Source organism: Dama dama, chromosome 1 (genome assembly GCF_033118175.1).
Source record: "Dama dama isolate Ldn47 chromosome 1, ASM3311817v1, whole genome shotgun sequence".
Lineage (NCBI taxonomy): Eukaryota > Metazoa > Chordata > Mammalia > Artiodactyla > Cervidae > Dama > Dama dama.
Window position 1 is genome coordinate 18,100,945 of NC_083681.1, and position 24,951 is coordinate 18,125,895.

The 24,951-nt window shown below is 37.9% G+C and overlaps 1 protein-coding gene across 1 annotated transcript in view; it reads left to right on the forward strand.

Annotated features, from left to right (window-relative positions):
- The window catches only part of GUCY1A2 (guanylate cyclase 1 soluble subunit alpha 2), a 431,015-nt gene that overhangs the window by 362,641 nt on the left and 43,423 nt on the right, over nt 1–24,951 (forward strand). The window contains exon 7 of the mRNA XM_061125587.1: nt 20,599–20,753. Within this exon, the coding sequence (XP_060981570.1) occupies nt 20,599–20,753 (155 nt within the window). The remainder of the gene's footprint in view (nt 1–20,598; nt 20,754–24,951) is intronic.

A 24,951-nucleotide genomic window follows, 5' to 3' on the forward strand; every position in this document is an offset into this window, starting at 1 on the left:
CTGGCCACAGCAATCAGAGCAGAAAAAGAAGTAAAAGGAATCCAGATAGGAAAAGAAGAAGTAAAACTCTCACTGTTTGCAGATGACATGATCCTCTACATAGAAAACCCTAAAGACTCTACCAGAAAATTACTAGAGCTAATCAATGAATATAGTATAGTTGCAGGATATAAAATTAACACACAGAAATCCCTTGCATTCCTATATACTAACAATGAAAAAACAGAAAGAGAAACCAAGGAAACAATACCATTCACCATTGCAACAAAAAGAATAAAATATTTAGGAGTATATCTACCTAAAGAAACAAAGGACCTATACATAGAAAACTATAAAACACTGATGAAAGAAATCAAAGAGGACACAAACAGATGGAGAAACATACCGTGTTCATGGATTGGAAGAATTAATATTGTCAAAATGGCTATTCTACCCAAAGCAGTCTATAGATTCAATGCAATCCCTATCAAGCTACCAACAGTATTTTTCACAGAACTAGACCTAAGAATTTCACAATTTGTATGGAAATACAAAAAACCTCAAATAGCCAAAGGAATCTTGAGAAAGAAGAATGGAGCTGGAGGAATCAACCTGCCTGACTTCAGACTCTACTACAAAGCCACAGTCATCAAGACAGTATGGTACTGGCACAAAGACAGAAATCTAGATCAATGGAACAGAATAGAAAGCCCAGAGATAAATCCACGAACCTATGGACACCTTATCTTTGACAAAGGAGGCAAGGATATACAATGGAAAAAAGACAACCTCTTTAACAAGTGGTGCTGGGAAAACTGGTCAACCACTTGTAAAAGAATGAAACTAGAACACTTTCTAACACCATACACAAAAATAAACTCAAAATGGATTAAAGATCTGAATGTAAGACCAGAAACTATAAAACTCCTAGAGGAGAACATAGGCAAAACACTCTCCGACATAAATCAAAGCAAGATCCCCTATGACCCACCTCCCAGAATATTGGAAATAAAAGCAAAACTAAACAACTGGGACCTAATGAAACTTAAAAGCTTTTGCACTACAAAGGAAACTATAAGTAAGGTGAAAAGACAGCCCTCAGATTGGGAGAAAATAATAGCAAATGAAGAAACAGACAAAGGATTAATCTCAAAAATATACAAGCAACTCCTGCAGCTCAATTCCAGAAAAATAAATGACCCAATCAAAAAATGGGCCAAAGAACTAAACAGACATTTCTCCAAAGAAGACATACAGATGGCTAACAAACACATGAAAAGATGCTCAACATCACTCATTATCAGAGAAATGCAAATCAAAACCACAATGAGGTACCATTACACACCAGTCAGGATGGCTGCTATCCAAAAGTCTACAAGCAATAAATGCTGGAGAGGGTGTGGAGAAAAGGGAACCCTCTTACACTGTTGGTGGGAATGCAAACTAGTACAGCCGCTATGGAAAACAGTGTGGAGATTTCTTAAAAAACTGGAAATAGAACTGCGATATGACCCAGCAATCCCACTTCTGGGCATACACACTGAGGAAACCAGATCTGAAAGAGACACGTGCACCCCAATGTTCATCGCAGCACTGTTTATAATAGCCAGGACATGGAAGCAACCTAGATGCCCATCAGCAGATGAATGGATAAGGAAGCTGTGGTATATATACACCATGGAATATTACTCAGCCATGAAAAAGAATTCATTTGAACCAGTCCTAATGAGATGGATGAAGCTGGAGCCCATTATACAGAGTGAAGTAAGCCAGAAAGATAAAGAACATTACAGCATACTGACACATGTATATGGAATTTAGAAAGGTGATAACGATAACCCTATATATAGAACAGAAAAAGAGACACAGAAATACAGAACAGACTTTTGAACTTTGTGGGAGAATGTGAGGGTGGGATATTTCAAAAGAACAGCATGTATACTATCTATGGTGAAACAGATCACCAGCCCAGGTGGGATGCACGAGACAAGTGCTCCGGCCTGGTGCACTGGGAAGACCCAGAGGAATCGGGTGGAGAGGGAGGTGGGAGGGGGGATCGGGATTGGGAATACATGTAAATCCATGGCTGATTCATATCAATGTATGACAAAACCCACTGGAAAAAAAAAACAAAAAAAATTAACTACCATCTTAGTCCCACCAAAAGAGAACTTATACTTTCTCTTTTACCCCTTATTTCAATTCATGAACACAGCACACTAATCCAGCATTTTAAGCATCCTTCCTTGTAAGTCTCTTTTTCATTTTTTTTGCATCCAGTCACTGAATCTTGTCAACTTGCCACCCACATATCTCTCTAACAAGTTCCCTCCTTTCCATCAGCATTACCACTCAACTTCCACTAAGAACTTGTTTAGTATATAGTCTTTCTGGTCAGTCATAACTCTAAAGTAATCCATAACATTCCAACACAGAAATATGGCATGCCAATGGGCCAATGTGAGTTTTACTTTGTTGTTGCTATTCAGTCGCTAAGTCGTGGCTGATTCTTTGCAGCTCCATGGACTGCAGCATGCCATTCTACTCTGTCCTTCACTATCTCCCAGAGTTTCCTAGTATTCATGTTCATTGAGTCAGTGATGCTATCTAACCATCTCATCCTCTGCTGCACCCTTCTCCTTTTGCCTTCAATGCTTCCCACCATCAGGGTCTTTTCCATTGAGTTGGCTCTTTGCATCAGGTGGCCAGAGTATCAGAGCTTCAGCTTCAGGATCAGTCTTTCCAATGAATATTCAGGGTTGATTTCCTTTAAGACTGACCAGTTTGATCTTCTTGTGCTCAAAGGGACTCTCAAGAGTCTTCTCCAGCACTACAATTCCAAAGCATCAACTCTTCAGGGCAGAGCCTTCCTTATGGTCCATCTCTTACATTTGTACATGACTATAGAAGAAACCATAGCTTTGAATATATGGACCTTTGTTGGCAAAGTGAAGTCTCCTTTTAAATATGCTGACTAGGTTTGTTTGTCTTAGCTTTCTTTTCAAGAAGCAAGTGCATTTTAACTTCATGGCAACCATCACAATCCACAGTGATTTTAGAGCCCAAGAAGAGAAAACCTGCCACTTTTTCCATTTTTATCCGCTTCTATTTGCAAGTGATAGGCCTGGTGCCATGATCTTAGTTTCTTGAATGTTGAGGTTTCAGAAAGCTTTTTCACTTTATTCCTTCACTCGCATCAAGAGGTTCTTTAATTCCTCTTCACTTTCTACCTTTGGAGTAGTTTTACTGCATGTCTGATATCACTGATAATTCTCCCAGTAATATTGATTCCAGCTTGAGCTTCACCCAGCTTGTCTATATACTCTGCATATAGACAGACTGCCTGATGACTATGGACGGAGATTCATGACATCATACAGTAGACAGGAAGCAAGACCATCCACAAGAAAAAGAAATGCAAAAAAGCAAAATGGCCATCTGAGGAGGCCTTACATATAGCTGTGAAAAGAAGAGAAGCAAAAAGCAAAGGAGGAAAGGAAAGATATACACATTTGAATGCAGAGTTCCAAAGAATAGCCAGGAAAGATAAGAAGCCTTTTTCAGTGATCAATGCAAAGAAATAGAGGAAAACAATAGAATGGGAAAGACTAGAGGTCTCTTCAAGAAAATTAGAGATACCAAGGGAACATTTCATGCAAAGATGGGCTCAAAAAAGGACAGAAATGGTATGGACATAACAGAAGCAGAAGATATTAAGAAGAGGTACAAGAATACACAGAAGAACTGTACAAAAAAGATCTTCACACCCAGATAATCACGATGGTGTGATCACTCACCTAGAGCCAGACATCCTGGAATGTGAAGTCAAGTGGGCCTTATGAAACATCACTATGAACAAAGCTAGTGGAGCTGATGGAATTCCAGTTGAGCTATTTCAAATCCTGAAAGATGATGCTGTCAAAGTGCTGCACTCAATATGCCAGCAAATTTGGAAGATGCAGCAGTGGCCACAGGACTGGAAAAGGTCAGTTTTCATTCCAATCCCAAAGAAAGGCAATGCCAAAGAACACTCAGACTACCACACAATTGCAGTCATTTTACACGCTAGTAAAGTAATGCTCAAAATTCTCCAAGCCAGGATTCAGCAATACGTGAACTGTGAACTTCCAGATGTTCAAGCTGGTTTTAGAAAAGGCAGAGGAACCAGAGATCAAATTGCCAACATCTGCTGGATCATCGAAAAAGCAAGAGAGTTCCAGAAAAACATCTATTTCTGCTTTATTGACTATGCCAAAGCCTTTGACTGTGTGGATCACAATAAACTGTGGAAAATGCTGAAAGAGATAGGAATAGCAGACCACCTGACCTTCCTCTTGAGAAACCTGTATGCACGTCAGGAAGCAACAGTTAGAACTGGACATGGAACAGCAAACTGGTTCCAAATAGGAAAAGGAGTACATCAAGGCTGTATATTGTCACCCTGCTTATTTAACTTATATGCAGAGTACATCATGAGAAACGCTGGGCTGGAGGAAGCACAAGCTAGAATCAAGATTGCTGGGAGAAATATCAATTACCTCAGATGTGCAGATGACACCACCCTTATGGCAGAAAGTGAAGAAGAACTAAAGAGCCTCTTAATGAAAGTGAAAGAGGAGAGTGAAAAAGTTGGCCTAAAGCTCAACATTCAGAAAACTAAGATCATGGCATCCGGTCCCATCACTTCATGACAAATAGATGGGGAAACAGTGGAAACAGTGGCTGACTTTAATTTTTTTGGCTCTAAAATCACTGCAGATGGTGATTACAGCCATGAAATTAAAAGACGCTTACTCTTTGGAAGGAAAGTTATGACCAACCTAGACAGCATATTAAAAAACAGAGACATTACTTTGCCAACTAAGGTCCCTCTAGTCAAGGCTATGGTTTTTCCAGTGGTCATGTATGGATGTGAGAGTTGGACAATAAAGAAAGCTGATCACAGAAGAATTGATGCTTTTGAACTGTGGTGTTGGAGAAGACTCTTGAGAGTCCCTTGGACTGCAAGGAGACCCAATCAGTCCATCCTAAAGGAGATTAGTCCTGGGTGTTCATTGGAAGGACTGATGCTGAAGCTGAAACTCCAGTGCTTTGGCCACCTGATGTGAAGAGCTGACTCATTGGAAAAGACTCTGATGCTGGGAAAAATTGAGGGCAGGAAGAGAAGGGGATGACAGAGGATGAGATGGTTGGATGGCATCACTGACTCAATGGACATGAGTTTGGGTCAACTCCGAGCGTTGGTGATGGACAGGGAGGCCTGGCATGCTGCAGTTCATGGGGTCACAGAGTCAGACATGACTGAGCGACTGAACTGAATAATCAGAAATTCATCTTTCATTAAAGAGGTTTGTTTGGTTAAACTAAGACTTCTTGTTCTGAATTTCATGTGTCAGAGAGAATGTAGTCAAAACAAAACAAATAGTACACACTTGACTATTCTAGGTCATGTGTGAAGAGATTCCTTAAAATTGACCTTGTGTGCACAGGCAACATATACAGAATTAGTCTTTGATGCCTACTTTGTGTGGATTCTTTATTTACCAAGTTCACTTTTTGAAGGGGCAAATTTTCTGATCTCTCTTTTTTTGTTGCCTTGGATGAGATCAATGGTATACTAATTACAAATAAGTAATACAGAACTTTTCATTTCAAACTTCAACTTTTTTCTCAAAGTCCAGGTTAAAAGTAGAGCTAATTCAGATGACTTAGTCTATTCCATGGATTCATTGATTAGTGAGAATCTATTACTTTTTTTTTTGTACTAAAAGATACCATCAAAACAAAAAGTGGACAGATGGACTACAGCAGCACTAAAAAAAGTCTCGAGTTTTGAGTGATTTTAGCTAAAATCAGTTGCTAAACTTTTTATTTTATTCTTTCAGCATGTGAGACGATATGAAATGGTATAGATGAGACTGGGTTTCTACTCATCCAAAAACAGATGTGCTGAAATTTCAAGAAGTATTCACAATTCTATCATATTTCCTAATATTTTAGTTATACATTTAATTTTAAAAATGTCTTTAAGAAGGATCTAGGAATACTGTGTTTTCTGGGAACAGGGTGGAATACTGTGTTTCATTTCCCAAATTGTAAAGCAGTATATATCTGTGTATACATTGTGGAGGAATTTACACAGTGTTGGCTAAAACTATTTGCTAGGAAAGGGTAGAGCTATGTCAGCTACTTCGCTCCTGCAGTTGTGATAGTTTGTAAAAATATCTGTGAAACATACAAAAATGTTTCTAATGCTTGTGGTTCTCAACTTTGGGTGTGCATTAGAAACCCTAGAGAGGGTTACCAATGTCAAGCCTTATTCCAGACTTGTTAAATCAAAATCTCTTGAAGGGAGATCCAAAAAGCAATTTTATAGTTCCCCAGTTCATTAAACAGAAAAGGCAATGGCACCTCACTCCAGTACTCTCGCCTGGCAAATCCCATGGACTGAGGAGCCTGGTAGGCTGCAGTCCATGGGGTCGCTAAGAGTCGGACACCACTGAGTGACTTCCCTTTCACTTTTCACTTTTATGCATTGGAGAAGGAAATGGCAACCCACTCCAGTGTTCTTGCCTAGAGAACCCAGGGACAGGGGAGCCTGGTGGGCTGACATCTATGGGGTCGCACAGAGTCGGACATGACTGAAGTGACTTAGCAGCAGCAGCAGCAGTTCATTAAAATATGTAGCTAAGAGTTCTACATTGTAACTCAAAAGTAATGTGTCTATGCTATAGTCTTATAATATTGGCCCAAAAAAGGTATGGCTTACAAAAGATGATAACAATTTTTAATGTTTAATAATCAAACTCAATTTTTAAAATCTTTTTTTATACTTCTATCAAATGCATTACTTTTTGTCTGAGATATAGAACTTTTGAGACCTCAAATGAACTAAATTTTCCTTGAAGAAATTCAGTTATCAACGGCAAGCATGGACATCGTTATAATATATGCCACTTTCTCATATGGTATAGTTTTTTTATTAAGTAGTGTCTAAGTGGAAAGTCATATATTTGAAGGTTTTATTTTTAATTTTTATAAAATTGTAAAATAGAAATTTTAATATCTGAAATTTTGGATATTTGTTGAACACATATACCTTTTTTCTTAAGGAATAAGCTTTTCATCTTATCATTTTAAGATTTCAAATTCTTTGAAGGAAGAGAATAGTCCTTTTTTCTTTTTATCATTCACAGTGCCTAGCAAGTGTCTGAGATTGCATTGCCCTGTAATAATCTTGGGAAGAGAGACGGGGATATGAAAGCGAAGGAAGCAAAGGGAAAGTGTGGGTGAAAGGTGGACAAGGCCCCATGTTTTATGGTTCACATTTCCTTCATGGGATGACAGAGCAGAGATTATTTTACGTTCTTTAAATCTGTGCATCTCTCAGGTTACTACTAAAAATGACTCAAATAAGGGGTATTTTTTTTTTTAAGGAAAGTTATTCTGTTCGTTGAATGTAGTCCTTGGTCTTGAGAATAAAATTCAAATAAATGAATGAATGAATACATACATACATATATGTATGTTTGATAGCTTAGATGGTTTAGCTTATAATTGATAAATGCACACTTCATAATAATGGAGTGTACATAAGGAATCCATAATAATGGATTCTTTCTGAATCCCTTTATTCATTTCAAAGGATTATATTTCTACATATTTGAGCTTTTTAAATCATTTTTCTGAGTTCACAATATTGTACAATTTCTTTTGTACTGGAAATTTGTTCCAGATTGCTTATTACTAAGGTCTGCATTTTGACAAAAAAGAATTTCTGTCAATTAAAGGAGAAAATTAGGAAGTCAGTAGCAATATTTACTAGTGGTAGTTTCAAAATAGAAACTTCTAAGAGCTTTGAAGTTTTATCAGTTAACAGACTTTGTTTAAAATTAACAAAGGGATGCCTTTGTGAAATTAGTAAGAAATATATTTCAACTGTACAATTAAATAATGATGAAGTGTTTAATAGACTAAAAGATCATAGAATATTTTGATTAATATTTTAGATAAGATTAGTAGAATAAACATTTCCTTAGCATCACTGGTTAGATAATCAAAGACTGGTTGTCAGAAAAGGGTTTTTAATTCCCTTTTACATATCAGAATAAAAGTAAAATGCTGATAGAAAATAGTGTCAGTGACTTTCTTAAATTTCTTTAATATCTTTATCATCTTTTAATTTTGCTGGTAGTCTTTATTATAAAAAGCATTTCCATATGTGTTTAAAGTATGACACCATGTTGTTAGATGATCTATCAATGGTTGGTATTTCTAGCACAAAATAGTATGTTCTGTGAAATGATATACTAGTAATTTCTAAATACTTACATAATTAACTTAAGTATCTCAATTAGTTTGTCAGTTTCATACTTTGAAAAACATTTCCTTAAGCATTTTTTATACATGAAGAAAATTTCAGATTTAGCTTATTGGCCTTAATAAAAATACTCTTAAAAGTTGGGGCAAATTTAAATCTTTTATCAGGTATCACATGTACTTAAATAACCACATATGCATTATTTAATGTCTTGTAAGAAGGCAGTGATGAAGTTGAGCCATATTGCTGTATCCCGCAGCAGTCTCTTATATTGTTTTCAGTTCCATCCACCATAAATTCTAAGAATGCCCTCCTAGTCATTTTTCACATGGTAATATCCCCCCCCTATTAAAAATATAGAAATTGTATGTTGCCATAGCAGTGATAAGAATCACTTTTTGGTCAAGTACTTCCTATAAAGTGAAATTTATCTATGATTGGCACTTCTGTAATAATCAAAATGAACCCAGTAAGACATTTTGCCCTAAGTACTGTTTGTTGATACCACTAGACTGGAGACTGAGGCCACTGACAAAAGAAAAATTGTCACAAGGGAATATTTCTCCATTTTCTTGCACATAAGAGAAAAAGAGGAAATTGTGAAAGCTGCATAGATTATTCGAGTTGATAGCATTGTTCCTAAGAATTCTGAGCTTTTGAAATTAGAACTTAAAACATTAATTGATTGTTTCTTGTCAGAAATATACTCTTATGACTAACAGAGTAAGATAAAACTATGTAAAAGGAAGTTTTATCAATCTAATTTATTGGTAAAGGAAAATTTTATGATAAAACTTTATAATACATAAATGTTAAGCAAGTCTGGTATAAGGATGAAGTACTTGTTTTCCTCAATCTTGCCTAAAAATGTGAATAATCATTTTAATCTCCTTACTATTATAACAATTAAAAACTTTTCAATAGCTTGAAATCTTTTTTCCAAGTTTATTTGATATATAATTGACATACAACACTGATAAGTGTAAAGGATACAGCATAAGTCAAATCATTATGCTGTAATGATTTATTGAACATGTGAGTTTAGTGAACGTCTCATATACATATAAATATATATAAATTTTTAAAGCAGAGAAAAAAATCCTTGTGATGGGAACACTTAGAATTTAGTCTCTTAACAGCTTTTGTAACATAGAGCAATAGTAACAATATTGATCATATATTGATCATGCTGTACATTACACCTTCTAGTAGTTATTTGTCTTACAACTAGAAGTTTGTACTTTTTGGTTCTCTTCATCCAGTTCTCACTACTCCAATTCCTACCACTGGTAACCACAAAAAATTATCTGCTTCTGAGGGTTTTTGGTTTTTTTTAAAACTATAATTGACCTTCAACAGTATGCAAATTCCTGTCACACAACACAGTAATTTTGGCTGTTCAGAACCTTTGGTGTTTCCACAAATGCCATTGGTGTTTTGATAAGAATTGCATTGATCTGTATTTTCCAATTGCCTTGGATAATATGATCATTTTGACAATATTCAATCCTCCAATCCATGAATATGGTATATCTTTCCATCTGTTTGTGTCTTCCTCAGTTTCTTTGATCGGTGTCTCATACTTTCTGAGTACTTGATTAGGTTTGTTCCTAGGTATTTTATTCTTGACAGAAAAGCCTGGCTTTCTGCAGTCCATGGTGTTGCAAAGAGTCGGACATGACTGAGCGACTGAACTGAACTGAATGCAATTATATATAGGATTGTTTTCTTAATTTCACTGATACTGTGATTTAGAACATAGAAATGCAACAGGTTTTCATATATTAATTTTATCTTCTGTTACTTTTCTGAATTCATTGATGAGTGCTATAGAGGTTTTGGTGGCATCTTTAGAATTTTCTATGTAGAATATCATATCATCTGCAAACAATAATAGTTTCACATCTTCCTTTCCAATTTGGAATCCTTTTATTTCTTTATCTTAATGATTGTTATGGCTAGAACTTCTAATAGTATGTTGAATAAAAGTGGCAAGAATAGGCATCCTTGTCTTATTCCTAATCTTAGAGGCAATACTTTCTTCTTTTCACTGTTGAGTATAATGTTGGCTATGGGTTCGTCATGTGTGTACGCTCAGTCACTTCAGTAGTGTCTGACTCTTTGCAACCCTGTGAATTATAGCCTGCCAGGCTCAGTTCATCAGGTTCTCCAGGCAAGAATACTGGAATGGGTTGCCATACCCTCTTCCTGGGGATCTTCCCGACCCAGGGATCAAACCTGTGTCTCTTACATCTCCTGCATTGTCAGGAGGGTTCTTTACCACTAGTACCACCTGGGAAGCCCATGGGTTTGTCATATATGACCTTTATTATATTGAGGTATGGTCCCTCAATAACCACTCTTTTGAAAATTTTTATCATCATAAATGAATGTTGAATTATGTCAAAAAAATTTTCTGCAGCTACTGAGATGATTACATGATTTTATTCTTCAATTTGTTAATATGGTGTATCATATTGATTTATTTGCAGATATTGAGCCATCCATGCATCCCTGGGATAAATCCCACTTGATTTTGGTGTGTCATCTTCTTGAATTCTGTATGCTAACATTTTTTAATTTTTTTTATTTTTGCATCTATGATCATCAGTGATATTGGTCAGTAGATCCCTTTTTTATAAGGTAGATTGCATATCCAGCTTCTCTTAGTTCTAGGACTTTATCTTGTGCCTCTGTTTGGATCATAATCCTCTGCTGTCTCATTTTGCCTAATTGTTGTTTTTATTTCCATGTGTTAATATTGAGTAGGTTGATAACATTTTCCCACCTTGGGGAAGTGGCCTTGGTAGGAGACTTTCTATGTGTCTCAGCAGTGCACTCCCCTCTGGTCACCAGATCTCTGCACTCTAGGGGTGCCCCCTTTGTGGGCCATGTAGATTCTTCTCTTGTGACTGGCTGACTACTGCATGTGGTCCGGTAGGCATGATTGGCCTTGTTCTGCTCAGTTGCCAGACTCTGCTTTTGCAGTGGCTACCAGCCCATGGCAGGCAGGGTCAGGTCACAAAGTGGCTAGTGACAGGGTCCTGGGGGGCCCCAGGGTTAGTTCTGGCCCACTGGAGGGTGGAGCTTGGTTCCAAGATTGGTAGTTATGGAACTGGAAGTTCCGGATCTCGTGTCAGCCTGGTGTTGGGCAGGACCAATTCCTCACACAGCTGGCTTCAGCATAGGTGCCCCAAAGCTGGTGTAAGTCTGCTAATGGGTAGGGCTGGATCCTAGGGATTGTGGGGCCCAAGGTTGTCCCAGAGCTGGTTTTCTCCTGCTGGTGAATGAGACTGGGGCCCAAGGGGTCCTTGGGCTGATTCAGACTGCTAGTGGATCGGCTAGGTCCTGACACAGCAAGTTGTGCAATTGTGGTAGTCCTGATGCTGGTGTCTGTCCACTGGTGGGAAGAGGTATGGCTTGGTCCCAGGAGAATTTTGAGGCTGGTGTTAGCCCACCAGTGGGAAGAGCTTGGTCTAAGAGTCTCTAGGTGCAGGATCCTGGTGGTCTTGGAGTAGTTGTCTGCCAGCTGGTGGCGGGACTGGGTCCCACAATGGCTGGGGGCCAGGGGGTCTTAAGGCAGTGCCCTGCTGGTGGGAGGGCCTCTGCCCCTGGCCAGCTAGCTGCTTGTCCTGTGGTATCCGAGTCTTAGTGCAGACATGCTAGGGGCAGAGCTGGGTCCTAATGCTAAGAAGCTAGAGGGAGGGTCCCAAAATTGCGGTTACCAGCACCATCATTTTCCTCATAGAGAGAATCCCCCCAAATTGCTGCCACAGTGCTTGTTTATGTCCCTAAGGTGAGACCCAGTTGCCTCGTGCCTCTCTCCATAATCAGTAGGTGGATCTGAACCCGTCATTTTTCAAATTACTGATCCTGTTCTGGGTCCCAGGGTGTGCGAGATTTTGTGTGTGCCCTTTAAGAGTAGCATTTACATTTTCCATAGCCCTCTGGCTTTTGCAAAAGTAAGCCCTTTCCACCTTTGAAGCCACGTATTTTGGTGGCTTGTCATCCTGGTCTAAGACCCCCAGACTGGGGAGCCTGGAATGAGGCTCACACTTCTCACTCTTTGGGGAGAACCTGTGCCATGTAACAACCCTCTCATGTGTGGGTTGCCCACCTGGGGTATTGATCTTGACTATTCTGTGTGTCTGATCTTCCTACCTGTCTTGTTGTGGCTCCTTCTTGATACTTTAGTTGTACACGATCTTTTCCATTAATGGTCTTTCTCATCAATGGATAAGTCGCTCTGTAATTTTGGTGTGCCCATGAGAAAATGTGACCTCAGAGTCTTCCTACTCCACCATCTTGGCCACTCTTCAAAGCTTAAAATCTTAATCACATTAATCAAAGGACCATACTTAAATGCATACATCAGTAAACAGTTAACTGGCAATTTTCTGCTAGAAATTTTCCTTCTTTTTCTACTGCATATTTTCTATTTTGATTTGAGTATTTCATCTTGCTCAAATAGGACTATTTCAGGAGCATAATGTTAATCATGATTTTAATTTCACTTGGACGTTCCAGAATTAGTAAATCTATTTGTTGTTGAGTCGCTCAGTCATGTCCAACTCTTTGCGACCCCATGGACTGCAGCACACCAGGCTTCCCTGTCCTTCACATCTCCCAGAGTTTACCCAAATTCCTGTCCATTGATTCTGTGATGCCATCAACCATGTCGTCCTCTTCTCCACCTGCCTTCAATCTTTCCCAGCATTGATAGCTTCTGGTGAATGGTGCCGATATTCATGGTCTCCAAAGGAGAGGAATTCACTGAGATGCTGTCTCAGTCACTCAGAGCTTCGTGTAACAGTTTCATTAAGGAGAAAAAGGATAGAGCAGTCTTCCAGTAGAAGGCATAGGAAGGGGGTAGGAGAGGACCCACCTCACTAGTTTAAGCAGGGCATCATATAATTTTCCACTGGCTGCTGAGAATAGATACAAAGAAAGTCTCAAGGTCATAAAAGTTCCACCAGACCCTTTCCCAAGGCATACATCCTGAGACAACTTTAGTACAAGATTAACCAGAAGGAATGAGTTCTGGACAACATGTTTCTGGATGAGATATATTGTTGCTGAGAAACAGCTTCCCAGGCAAGATTTGTTACCATTATAATCATTAACACAGAGACTGAGTAAAGCATAATGAGGTGTAAGAAAAGCATTTTCCATGAGTAAAATGTTTGACTGCTGTGTATTCATTAGCTTCAGATCTAAAGAAAAGCCAGTTCTCTCAGGCAAGACACATTGTTGCATAAGACCTAGGGAAAGCCTGAGGGAGAATCTTCACCTCCTCCTTAAAGGACCCTGGACTGCCTGTCAACCTGCCTATGTTAGCTCTCTCAGCACCAGGGTCTTTTCCAACAAGTTGGCTCTTCGCATCAGGTGGCCGAAGTATTGGAGCTTCAGCTTCAGCATCCGTTCTTCCAGTGGATATTCAGGTTTGACTGGTCTCAAGAGTCTTCTCCACTACTATCTATTTACTAAATTATAAATAAGCATGTGACTTCATCCTTCACACCATAAGCATTGCAATGCCTACCATCAAGTGTGGAAAGGAAAAAATTTTTTTTCAGTGCCTACTGTTGTCCTATAGTTTACCCCATTTGATTTTGCCAGCAGCCCCTCTGAAAAGATACTATGATTATTATTTTACACATAACTTTTGATAGGCTAGTTAACTTGACTAAAACCTCATAGCTAGTGAACAGAAAGACTCGAGTCCTTGTTTTGCAAATGACAGAATAAAAAAGATGACACAAACAATGAAGGAATGCATTGACTCATAACTGAAAAGCTAAGAGGTAGGACTAACTTCACCTGAGGCTAGAGACAACTAAAAATTTGAGGTTACTATGACTTCAATTTCTCTTTTGTTGCCTTTGGTTTGCCTACTCAATGTTGACTTCCTCCTCAGGCTCCATAAGGTGGTCCCCTGAAGCTCCAAGCCTCGACATCATAGTTCCAAAATGGGACACCGTGTTTTGTTTAAAATGTGTAACACACTATCTTGGGGAAAACAGGTCTCTTCTTGGAGCTCTCACATAAATTTTTTCATGCTTCTCCACACTAAATCTTTCTGGCTGGCCTACTCACCACATACTCAAATTGCCTAGTATATCCATGTCTCTGTGTTTTTACTCATGTTAATAACCTCGCTTACAATGCCACTTTAAATTTTTAAATTAATTATTTAAATTAGTTAGATTATTTAAGTTAATTACTAACACTGGAAGGCTGACACACACTTGCCAGTTAGGGCCTACTCCCGGACCTGGAGTAGCAGAAAGAAAATGGCCCAAAGAAAATCATAGTGCTATTGGCTTGAGAATGCTTTCCACTATTAAGTAGATAATGAAAATGGGGATGCTAATAAAGTCTATACCTTTTAGGTTATTCAACAAAACTACCCAAACATAATCTCTGCTTTCAATCTACAGCTAGCGTTTAATGAATAGAGGCCAGGGACACTTAGCGTCCTACAATGTAGGACACAACTTCTCCCCTAAAGGAATTATCTGACACAAAATATCAATAGAACTAAGACTGAGAAATCTTATTCTGTATGATCTGCCAGGCATACTCCCTCAACTTTATTGCCTGTCTCTCTCTCTTACTTTTTCTTTAAGCAGGAGCCACATTGAATTGCCTTCCTTCAGTGCTGAAATGTACCAAAGCTCTTCAGGTGTTAGGATCTTTGCCTGTTATTTTCATTCTACCTGCCACTCCTCTAACTACAACTGTGCCACCCCTCTCCACCTAGCCAAAATCATTCCTTCTTCAGCACTAAGCTCAAAGATTATTTAAGGGCAATTTCATGTCCCTGACTTGGTCAACCCTACCCCTCTACTTCCTATATAATGCCTTCTTTTGAAAAAAAAAAAAAAAAACAACTTTTTTTTTTAAAGTGCTTTTAAAAAACACTTCAGTTGTTTAGCATTTACTATAATTTCAATTAGCTATCCTTTTACTTCAAATGAAAACTCCCAGAAGAAAGGGTACATACATTTTTGGTTCTTCTTTATACCCTAAGTATCTAGTAAGGCGTCTGGATGGCATTTCAGGTGAGGCTATTAACATGAGTAAAAACTCAGAGGAATGGGTACACTAGACATTTTGGGGATATGGTGAGTAGGCATAGATTTAGAAAGATTAGATTTAGATTTAGTTAGAAGATTTAGTTTAGATTTAGTTAGAAAGATTTAGTGTGGAGAAGCCAGGTGGCACTAGTGGTAAAGAACCCACCTGCAAATGCAGGAGACATGAGAGATGCAGGTTGATATTGGGTCAGAAAGATCCCCTGGAGGACGGCATGGCAACCCACTCCAGTATTCTTGACTGGAGAATTCCTATGGGTAGAGAAGCCTGGCAGGATACCGTCCATAGGGTCGCAAAGAGTCAGACATGACTGAAGTGACTGAGCACACACCCAAGCATGAACAAGGATGGAAGAGGGATGGAAGTCCTCTGATCCTGGACTTAATGAGTGTATAGCTTTTTTTTTTTAATTTCGATTGTAAAGTGCTAGCCCCTCTGTGTATATAAAGTAGGCAAACCAGTTTAAATTTTTTTTTTTTTTTTTACTGTATTCTTTGGTCTGATAGGCCTTGTAAAAACAGCCCAAGAAGATATATATATATATATATATATATATTTTTTTTTTTTAGTTTGGGTGTTTTTTATAGTGCACTAAACCCAGAGTCAACTAACCTGTGGTCCATAGCTAGCTCTAACACTAATTTGTTCTTTTCATTGTGCTTCTTTTGACTTTAGTTTATTTGTAAACTGAGGGAGCTAGACCAATGGATCTGTGCTGCCCTCCCAATCCAAACATTCCTACTTAACTAAATCAGAACAGTTTTGACTAGCTGAGGTTGAACTATGTAAGTCTTCTCTTTTTAAGAGTTTTCAAAGAAATATTATCTTAAAATGCAGTTGTTTATGTTCCTCGGCAAATAATCAGTAGAGTATAATGAAAATAGCTGGACCTTTTGATTATTGGAAATTTTGATATACCACTAAGTTTTGCATTATTTCATACATTTCATATAAGTATGGAAGATTGAGTAATAGATATCCTAACTTCAAGATAGATCTTAAAGTTATTGTGTTTTTCAATAAATCCCTAGGACAAGCACAATTTTTTTTACATAAACTTTCTCTAAAAAGTGACGTCTAATGTTATTCACCAAAGCATTGATCTTATTGAAGCATGTATTGTATATCTGTCTAATGCAGGGTTTCTCAACCTCAGCACTATTGCTATTTTGGACTGGAAAATTCTTTCACGTGAGGAAGGTATCTAAGGAATCTCTATGAATGTGAAAGTTGCTCAGTCATGTCTGATTCTTTTCTACCCCATGGACTACACAGTTCATGGAATTCTCCAGGCCCTAATACTTGACTGAGTAGCCTTTCCTTTTTCCAGGAGATCTTCCCAACCTAGGGATCAAACCCAGGTCTCCTACATGGCAGGCAATTCTTTACCAGCTGAGCCACAAGGGAAGCCCTAGCTCCACAGAAAAGATGCCAGTAGTAGTTCTCCATCCCAGTTGTGGGGAAAAAAAAAAAGACTCCAGACATTGTCAGATGTCTGCTGAGGGGCACAGACGGCCCCAGGTGACAACTGCTGCTTTAGCGCAGAGCAGTCCTCTTTAACTAGGGCGCACTGACCAGAGGGATGCACGTGTTACCCATGGTTAACCAATTAAAGTTTAATCTTGCCGAAGTGAATCTAAATCCCTCACTGACAGCTAAAAGTAGATCTCTCCTTTGCCTACCTGCTACATGCTTTTGGCAGATTCTGAATGTGGCGATCAGTGACTTCTTCATAAGGTGACAATTACTAGGAAATCTCAAAAAGTTGTTTAAAAAAAAAAGTAAAAATAAAATAATAAATAGAGTCTTATGATCAAGCTTGTAAGTTCTTAATGTATCTCATTACATCCAAGAGTAAATAATTTTCTGAGTCCTGTTCCATTATACAATAATGACAGAAACAGTGAATCTGGCAATTTTTTTGTTTGTTGATATTCTTGTGCATATTTTATAGTAGTCTTCTAAGAGATAAATGAGATGGCTGGATGGCATCACCGACTTGATGGACATGGGTTTGGCTAGACTCCGGGAGTTGGTGATGGACAGGGAGGCCTGGAGTGCTGCGATTCATGGGGTCACAAAGAGTCGGACACGACTGAGCGACTGAACTGAACTGAACTGACTGAAGAGATAAGGGTTTTCCAAAATGACCATTTCTCCATCAACCTTTCTTAAGAATACCAGGGTTTTTATCTTCAGTATTTTTTGTTGTTGTTATAATAATTATCATTATGATAATTTGGTTTTAAAACAAGAAACAGCCTCAGGTCTTTTGAAAGGAGGCAGAGGTGGTACCATATAACCCTTCAATATAGTCGGGTGTGAGGTACGGAGTCTTCTTCTGAGACTAAAAACACAGAATATAGAGGCTGTACAATGTATCTGTTTGATAATTTCTGCTGTCTTTCCACTTAAAAAGATCATAGGTCCCACCTGACATCTTTATTTGTCAGCCTTTAATTATCAATAACTTGACAATATTTAAGGTCTGGGTGTTTTTAGGCAGTCCTAAATCTAATATGATAAACCCTCTGAAAGCAAATAGAAGCCCAAAAATATATAATAATATTTTGTCAAAATGCTTTGCTAATTTTAGAAAACAGTGCTTTATGCTTGTTTATAAGGAGTACTACCTTTCATTATATAATAACTGAGCAGGACCCTATGGAGCTTTCCTGGGACAGGCCTTCCTGCATGTCCTCTCTGAGGTACCTAGATAATAATGTTTGATATGCATTTCCTGAGTTTTACAATTATGAACCCCTGCCCCTCACCAAATGGAAGTTGTTAACTACTTCATGACCATGAACACATAGCCCTGTGCCTCCTAGTGCCTAAGGACTGATAATGTTAACTGTTGCAACACCACCCTATTTCCTCACCATCAGCCAATCAGAGAACTGTGCATGAACTGATCAAATACATATAACTGGAAATGCCCCCCTTCACCTGACTTTTAAAAATACTTTGCTGAAATACTTTGTTGACCTTGAAGATTTTTTGGAGCATGAGCTACCTGTCTCCTTGCGTCACTCAGCAACAAAACTTTCTTTGCTCCAAACTCCAACATTTTGGTTTGTTTGGCCTCACTTTGTGTCAGGCATAGGAGCTTATGCTAAAAATTACCTTTTTTAACTCTTAAATCCAAATAAACAATCTCTCATCAGAAATAGGCCTAAATTTTTAAGGTAACTTGCATTCCTAAAATAAAATATGTCTCATCTCTGCATCCACCAAATGTGGAAAAACAGAGGCTGCATTTATACTCCCACCATCAACAGTTAAAAATATGAACAAAATATACAAAAAAACTAGTTTCAGGATGTTGGACATTAGGCAATGGAAGGCAGTGATGCCTGAGAGTCAAGAGAACAAGAGGAAATATACGATTTCCCTGGCATATTTTGGGGGGATATGTTCAAGTTGTTCAGGGAAAGACAAACCAGGAGGAACTTAACAAACTCCCCAAGTTGAAGAGTTGAAACTGAGAGTCTGTGAAGACCAAGAAAGCTAGAATGCATGGACAGAGTACCACTAAGAAGGAAGTTGCCGAGAGACTACCAGAGATCTTCCAACGGGCCTCCTGTATGTTCCTTAAATTACTGCTAATTGTTTGTATGTGACAAAACTACCTTAGCCCAGTGGGGGAAAAACACCTGAAAAGATTAGGAAAAAAATTCCCAGAACTCACACAGAACTTGGAAAAAATGTCTAATCCCACCAGGAAGACTGAAAAACCTCATAAATCATAGGCATTTGGTATAATACTCAGAAGGTTCTTCCCTCAGTAGTGGCGAATAATTAGTCCCACATGAAACACAGCTCATGACTTGCCTAACAAATTTTAAAAACCAAGATTTGGAAGAAAAAAGAAAAACTGTTTCCAAGTACCTTGACCCCATCCAAGGTCAAAGCTCAAGGATATATATAAGAATATAAAAATATCCAGCACTCAACAAAGTCAATTCATGATATCTAACCAAAAATTACTAAGCTGAAAAATATAACCCATAATAATGAGAAAAATTGGTCAATCAAAATTGACACAGAACTGGAGCCTATGTTAGAATTAGTAGGCAAAAGTATTAAAACAGTTATTTTACTAGTATTCTGTATGTTCATAAATTAATTTGATACCTGAAAGATTTTTTTAAATGTTCAAATTGAATGTTGAGAAATGAAAATCACAATATCTAAAAAGAAAAAGGCATTGGATGTGATTAGCAAAAGATAAGGTTTTACAAAGAGAAGATTAGTAAACTTAGAAATAGAAATATAAAATAGAGAGGAAAATATTTTAAATGAACAGATAAAAAGAAATATAAACATTTAATTTACAATTGTGTTTAATGCTATGAAGGAAAAAGGAAGGTTTTATGTGACAATAACTGGAGGGAGAACATTTAGAGCATATTAGGTACAAATAAAGCCTGATTTAACATAAAAGACAACTGGATTCATGTAGAAAATTAAATGTAGTGTTTTTTCTTATAATAAATCCATTCATTCATTTTTTTCCACAACATCTGTATTCACTGATAGTATGATAGTCCAGATATGGCTGATAAAAATGACAAAGACCCCCAGTTCCTGTCTTTGAGAAGCTAGGGGTTAAATAGTTCAGCAGTACCTAGACAAGTGTATTATAAAGCAGAGACACTACTTTGCTGACAAAGGTCTGCATGGTCAAAGCTATGGCTTTTCCAGTATTCATATATGGATGTGAGAGTTGGACCATAAAGAAGGCTGAGCACCAAAGAATTGATGCTTTCAAGTTGCAGTGCTTGTGAGCACTCTTGAGAGTCCCTTGGACAGGGAGGTCAAACCAGTCAACCCTAAAAGAAATCAGCCGTTTCAGATTCACTGGAAGGACTGGTGCTGAAGCTGAAGCTGAAGTTCTAATACTTTGGTCACCTGATGCAAAGGGTCAACTCACTGGAAAAGACCCTGATTCTGGGAAAGATTGAGGGGAAGGAGGAGGGGGTGAGATGGTTGGATGGCACCACTGACTCAATGGACATGAGTTTGAGCAAACTCTGGGAGATGTTGAAGGGCAGGAAAGACTGGCATGCTATAGTCCATGGGGTCACAAAGAGCTGGACAGGACATAGTGACTGAACAACAGTAACAACAACCTCTCATTAAAATAACTGCATACGAAATGAAAATATAAACATATCCGTTTTCTTTTTCCTTTTTAGATGAGGATAGGCATTCACTCAGGCTCTGTGCTGGCTGGAGTTGTTGGGGTAAGAATGCCACGATATTGCCTGTTTGGAAATAATGTCACTCTGGCAAGCAAATTTGAATCAGGAAGTCACCCGAGACGCATCAATGTCAGCCCAACCACTTACCAGTAAGTGTTCTTTGCCATTGCCTAATGCTAACAGCCTGTCACTTGTGACACTCTGTCTTTTCTTGATCCTGTTATTCTCTAAGATAATAATGAGTAGATCCATCCAGTCTGAAAGATAGCAATTATGACACAAAATTTAAATTGCACCCTCAGAAAGGACACAGAAAACTTGACTTGATTGAGAGATAAATCAGGTTTGTCATTTCCCACAGTCTCTGTCCTTCTTAGGTATTCCTGTTTAAAATACAGGAGAGAAAATATTAAGAGTCTGCATCACACTGGAAATTCTAATACTTTCAAAATGTTTCTCCATGTTTATAAAAGTCATTTGACTTTGGATAGCAAAGATATTTGTCTCTTTTTAAAATTTTTCTGGGTAATGAATATAAATAGGGACTTTCTAAATATATACTGGGTACAGAGTAAAACTTCAAACTTTATCTATCTTAAAGGTCATATCTGACAACTCCACACATTTTGACAACTGAAATCAACTTTATTTTGTGCCTGGTAGATGTCATCTCACCCACTAGATATTAAGCTCCATATGGGCAGAGACCAAGTCTCTTCATCATTATATCTCCAAAACTTACAAAAAATGTTTAGCACATAGTAAGCCCTCTATAAATATTTATCAAATTAGTGAATAAATGCATTGGTAAGATAAGCATCTCTATACTAAGAAAATGATATGAATATCTCCTGATTGCTTTTGGCTAAATGTTAAGTAATGTGTGTGTGTGTGTTTAAGTCACTCAGTCATGTCTGACTCTTTGCGACCCCGTGGACTATACAGTGCCAGAATACTGGAGTGGGTAGGCTTTTCCTTCTCCAGGGGATCTTCCCAACCCAGGGATCGAACCCAGGGCTCCCACATTGCAGGCGAATTCTTTACTAGCTGAGCCACAAGGGAGGACCAATGTTAAGTAAGCTTTGGTGTAAAAGCTATTTCACTGGTTCCATGATTTAAATGACTCAGATATCACATTCTTAAAACTGTAAAGTAGAAATAACGCCATTGATATTTTTTATTAACATGGCTACCACATTTACTCAGGCTAACAAAAACAACAGCAAAAACCCCAGGAGCAGAAAGTTTAAATATATAGATAATAAATGTTGATTTATAATAAGAAACAAAATGGTGATATTTTGAAGCTTTTGGTACCACATCTACATAAAAGAAAATTAAGTTTTTTTAGATGAAAGATAAATATTTCCTGATTCCTGAGGAGCACATGAGAAAGGGAAGAAATTATAAATATAAAAGCAAGAAAATGTTTCCTAAGAACTACATGTCATTTTAGGGTATTTATATAAGGGTATTGCCTCTTTTCAATTTCTCCCAATTTTTCTGACACAATTTTGGGCATAATGTAGATGATGTCACAAAGATTTCCATATTAAATCTCTTCAAAAGTTTCAACACTGATCTGAAGCTTCTCTAGTTAAGTGCACTTTGTGCTCTAGACCACAGGGTAAGGAAAATTCCTGAGGATCAATCCCCAAACATATATCCTTTTACCATGATTTTTCCCATCATGGAGCTAATGTTTATGTTTCCTGTTTGTATAAGTCAGTATAGATTTACAGAAAGTCCATTATTTAAAAAATGATGTGTTGAGAATGGATCAACCATGCAAGGAGCTCATCCCCTGAGCTTAACTGTCATTGCTGTAGCTGGCTTTGTTTACATGTAACCAATAAAGGAAACCCCACAAGTCACACAGAGTCTGAGCATTTTGGTGCTGTCTTTAAATTTTCATAATCTTTATCACATTGGTGGAAGTGTGTAATGATACTTGGTAATCTATAATATCTAAAAAGTTGAATCATTTCAAATATAGCAAGCATTGAAACATTTTGTTCTATTATGATCTGCCCCACCTCCAACCACTTCCTGCTGATAAAAACATAAATGGGGTATAGATGAACACATTGAGCTGCCATCTGTGTAGACTGTAAAAGATACTTTCTCCTACTGGTCCCAAATCTTGTAATTTCTACTAATGCTTTATAAAAATAGTTTTATGTTTATCCTCAAAATAACCCTTTTCCTCTTATCTTTTTGTATGTTCCTCCCTCCTTCCTTTTTTTCTTGTCTAGTACCTACTATATTCCAAGCACTATGATAGGCACTAATGTTACAATAAACAGCATAAATATGACTTCCAGGTTCATGGAGGAGACCACAAACCAAAAGTAAACACTTTATTACAATAGACTAGTCCTGAGGTCAAGAAACCCTGAACACAGTTTTAGAGTAAGAGAAGTAGACTAAAATCAGGATGAAGAGACAGACTGAAATCAGACCAACTGAAGCTATGTTACATGTTAAGAGGTTTCCACTTAACCCTAAGAGCAAAGAAAGACATTGAAGAGTTATAAGCATAGGAGTGACTTGGCCAGATTTGTACTTTGAAAAGATTTCCAAGGTTGTAGAAAAGAGAACAGATTATGAAGGGCACCAAGCCAGTGATTGAAAGGAAATAGTCATTCCCATTTCCTTGATGGGAACGGAGCTAACTCCTGAGATCCTAGAATCCAAACTATTTGATGTTTCAATTTGTCTTCCCATGTTTTAGAAGAGCAGCTGGACTCAATGACTGTTGACATCCATTTTTATCTGCCTGCTGCGTGCTAAGTCACTTCAGTCGTGTCTGACTCTTTGCGACCCTATAGACTGTAGCCTACCAGGCTCCTCTGTCCATGGGATTCTCCAGGCAAGAAGACTGGAGTGGGTCGTCATGCCCTCCTCCAGGGGATCTTCCCGACCCAGGGATCAAACTCATGTCTTTTACATCTCCTGCATTGGAAGATGGGTTCTTTACCACTAGGGCCACCTGAGAAGCCCATTTTCATCTGAAAGTGAAAGTGAAAGTCGTTCAGTCATGTCCGACTCATTGCAACCCCATGGACTATAGAGTCCATTCAATTCTTCAGGCCAGAATACTGGAGTGGGTAGCCTTTCCCTTCTCAGGGGATCTTCCCAACCCAGGGATTGAACCCCGGTCTCCCACATTGCAGACGGATTCCTTACCAGCTGAGCCTCACGGGAAGTCCAAGAATACTGGAGTGGGTAGCCTATCCCTTCAGCGGATCTTCCCAACCCAGGAATCGATCAGGGTCTCCTGCATTGCAGGCAGATTCTTTACTAACTGAACTATCAGGGAAGCCTTTTTTTTTTTTTTTTCTTTCCCTTGGGTACCATCAAAAATAATTTACTTTGGTTCTAGAACACTAAATTTAAGTATATGATCTCAGCTGACTGGGTTTTCAGATTATAGATGTATTTGTGACTAAGTGCTTTGTGTTGGTTTTATACATACCAATGTATACACTTTAGCTGTGTATAATTGTTCTATTTCACACAGTATAGGTGGTTTATGAATCCACAAGTATAGAGTATACTTCCCTTTCCATTTTACTCACAGTGAAATGCCTGATGGACTTTTCAGGGACATTCCCTATGAGGAAATATAAACATAAAACTGAAGTTAAAGCAAATAGGAATTTGTGAACTAAAACTAAGTACTAAGCTCCTAAGAGCTGGAAATTTCCAGATGTACTTCCTGAATTAAATGCTGTAAAGTGTCCAATATTGACTGGTTATTTTGAAATTTTCAGACAAGTTTTTTTAAAAAATTTTTAACATTTTAATTTTATTGGAGTATACTTGATTTACAGTGTTGTGCTAGTTTCAGATGTGCAGCAAAGTGATTCAGTTATATTTATAAATATATTCATTTTTTAGATTCTTTCTTATATAGGTTATCACAGAATATTGGATAGTTTCCTGTGTCTTGCTGGTTATCTATCTTATATATAGTAGAGTGTATGTGTTCATCCCAAGTTCCTGATTTATTCCCCCATGCCGCAGGTTTCCATTTGATAACTGTAAGTTTGTTTTCAGTGTCTTTAAGCCTGCTTCTGTTTTGTAAATAAGTTAATTTATATCTTTTTAGGAACTAGATTCCACATGTAAGTATACCATATGTACCACATTTTTATTCATTCCTCTGTTGATGAACTTTAGCTTGCTTCAGTGACATGGCTGTTTGTAAATATTGCTGCAGTGAACATTGGGGTACATGTATACTTTTGGATTATGATTTTCTGTGGATATTTTCCAAAGAATGGGATTGATGGGTCCATATGGTAGTTCTATTTTTAGCTTTTTAAGGAACCTCCATACTGT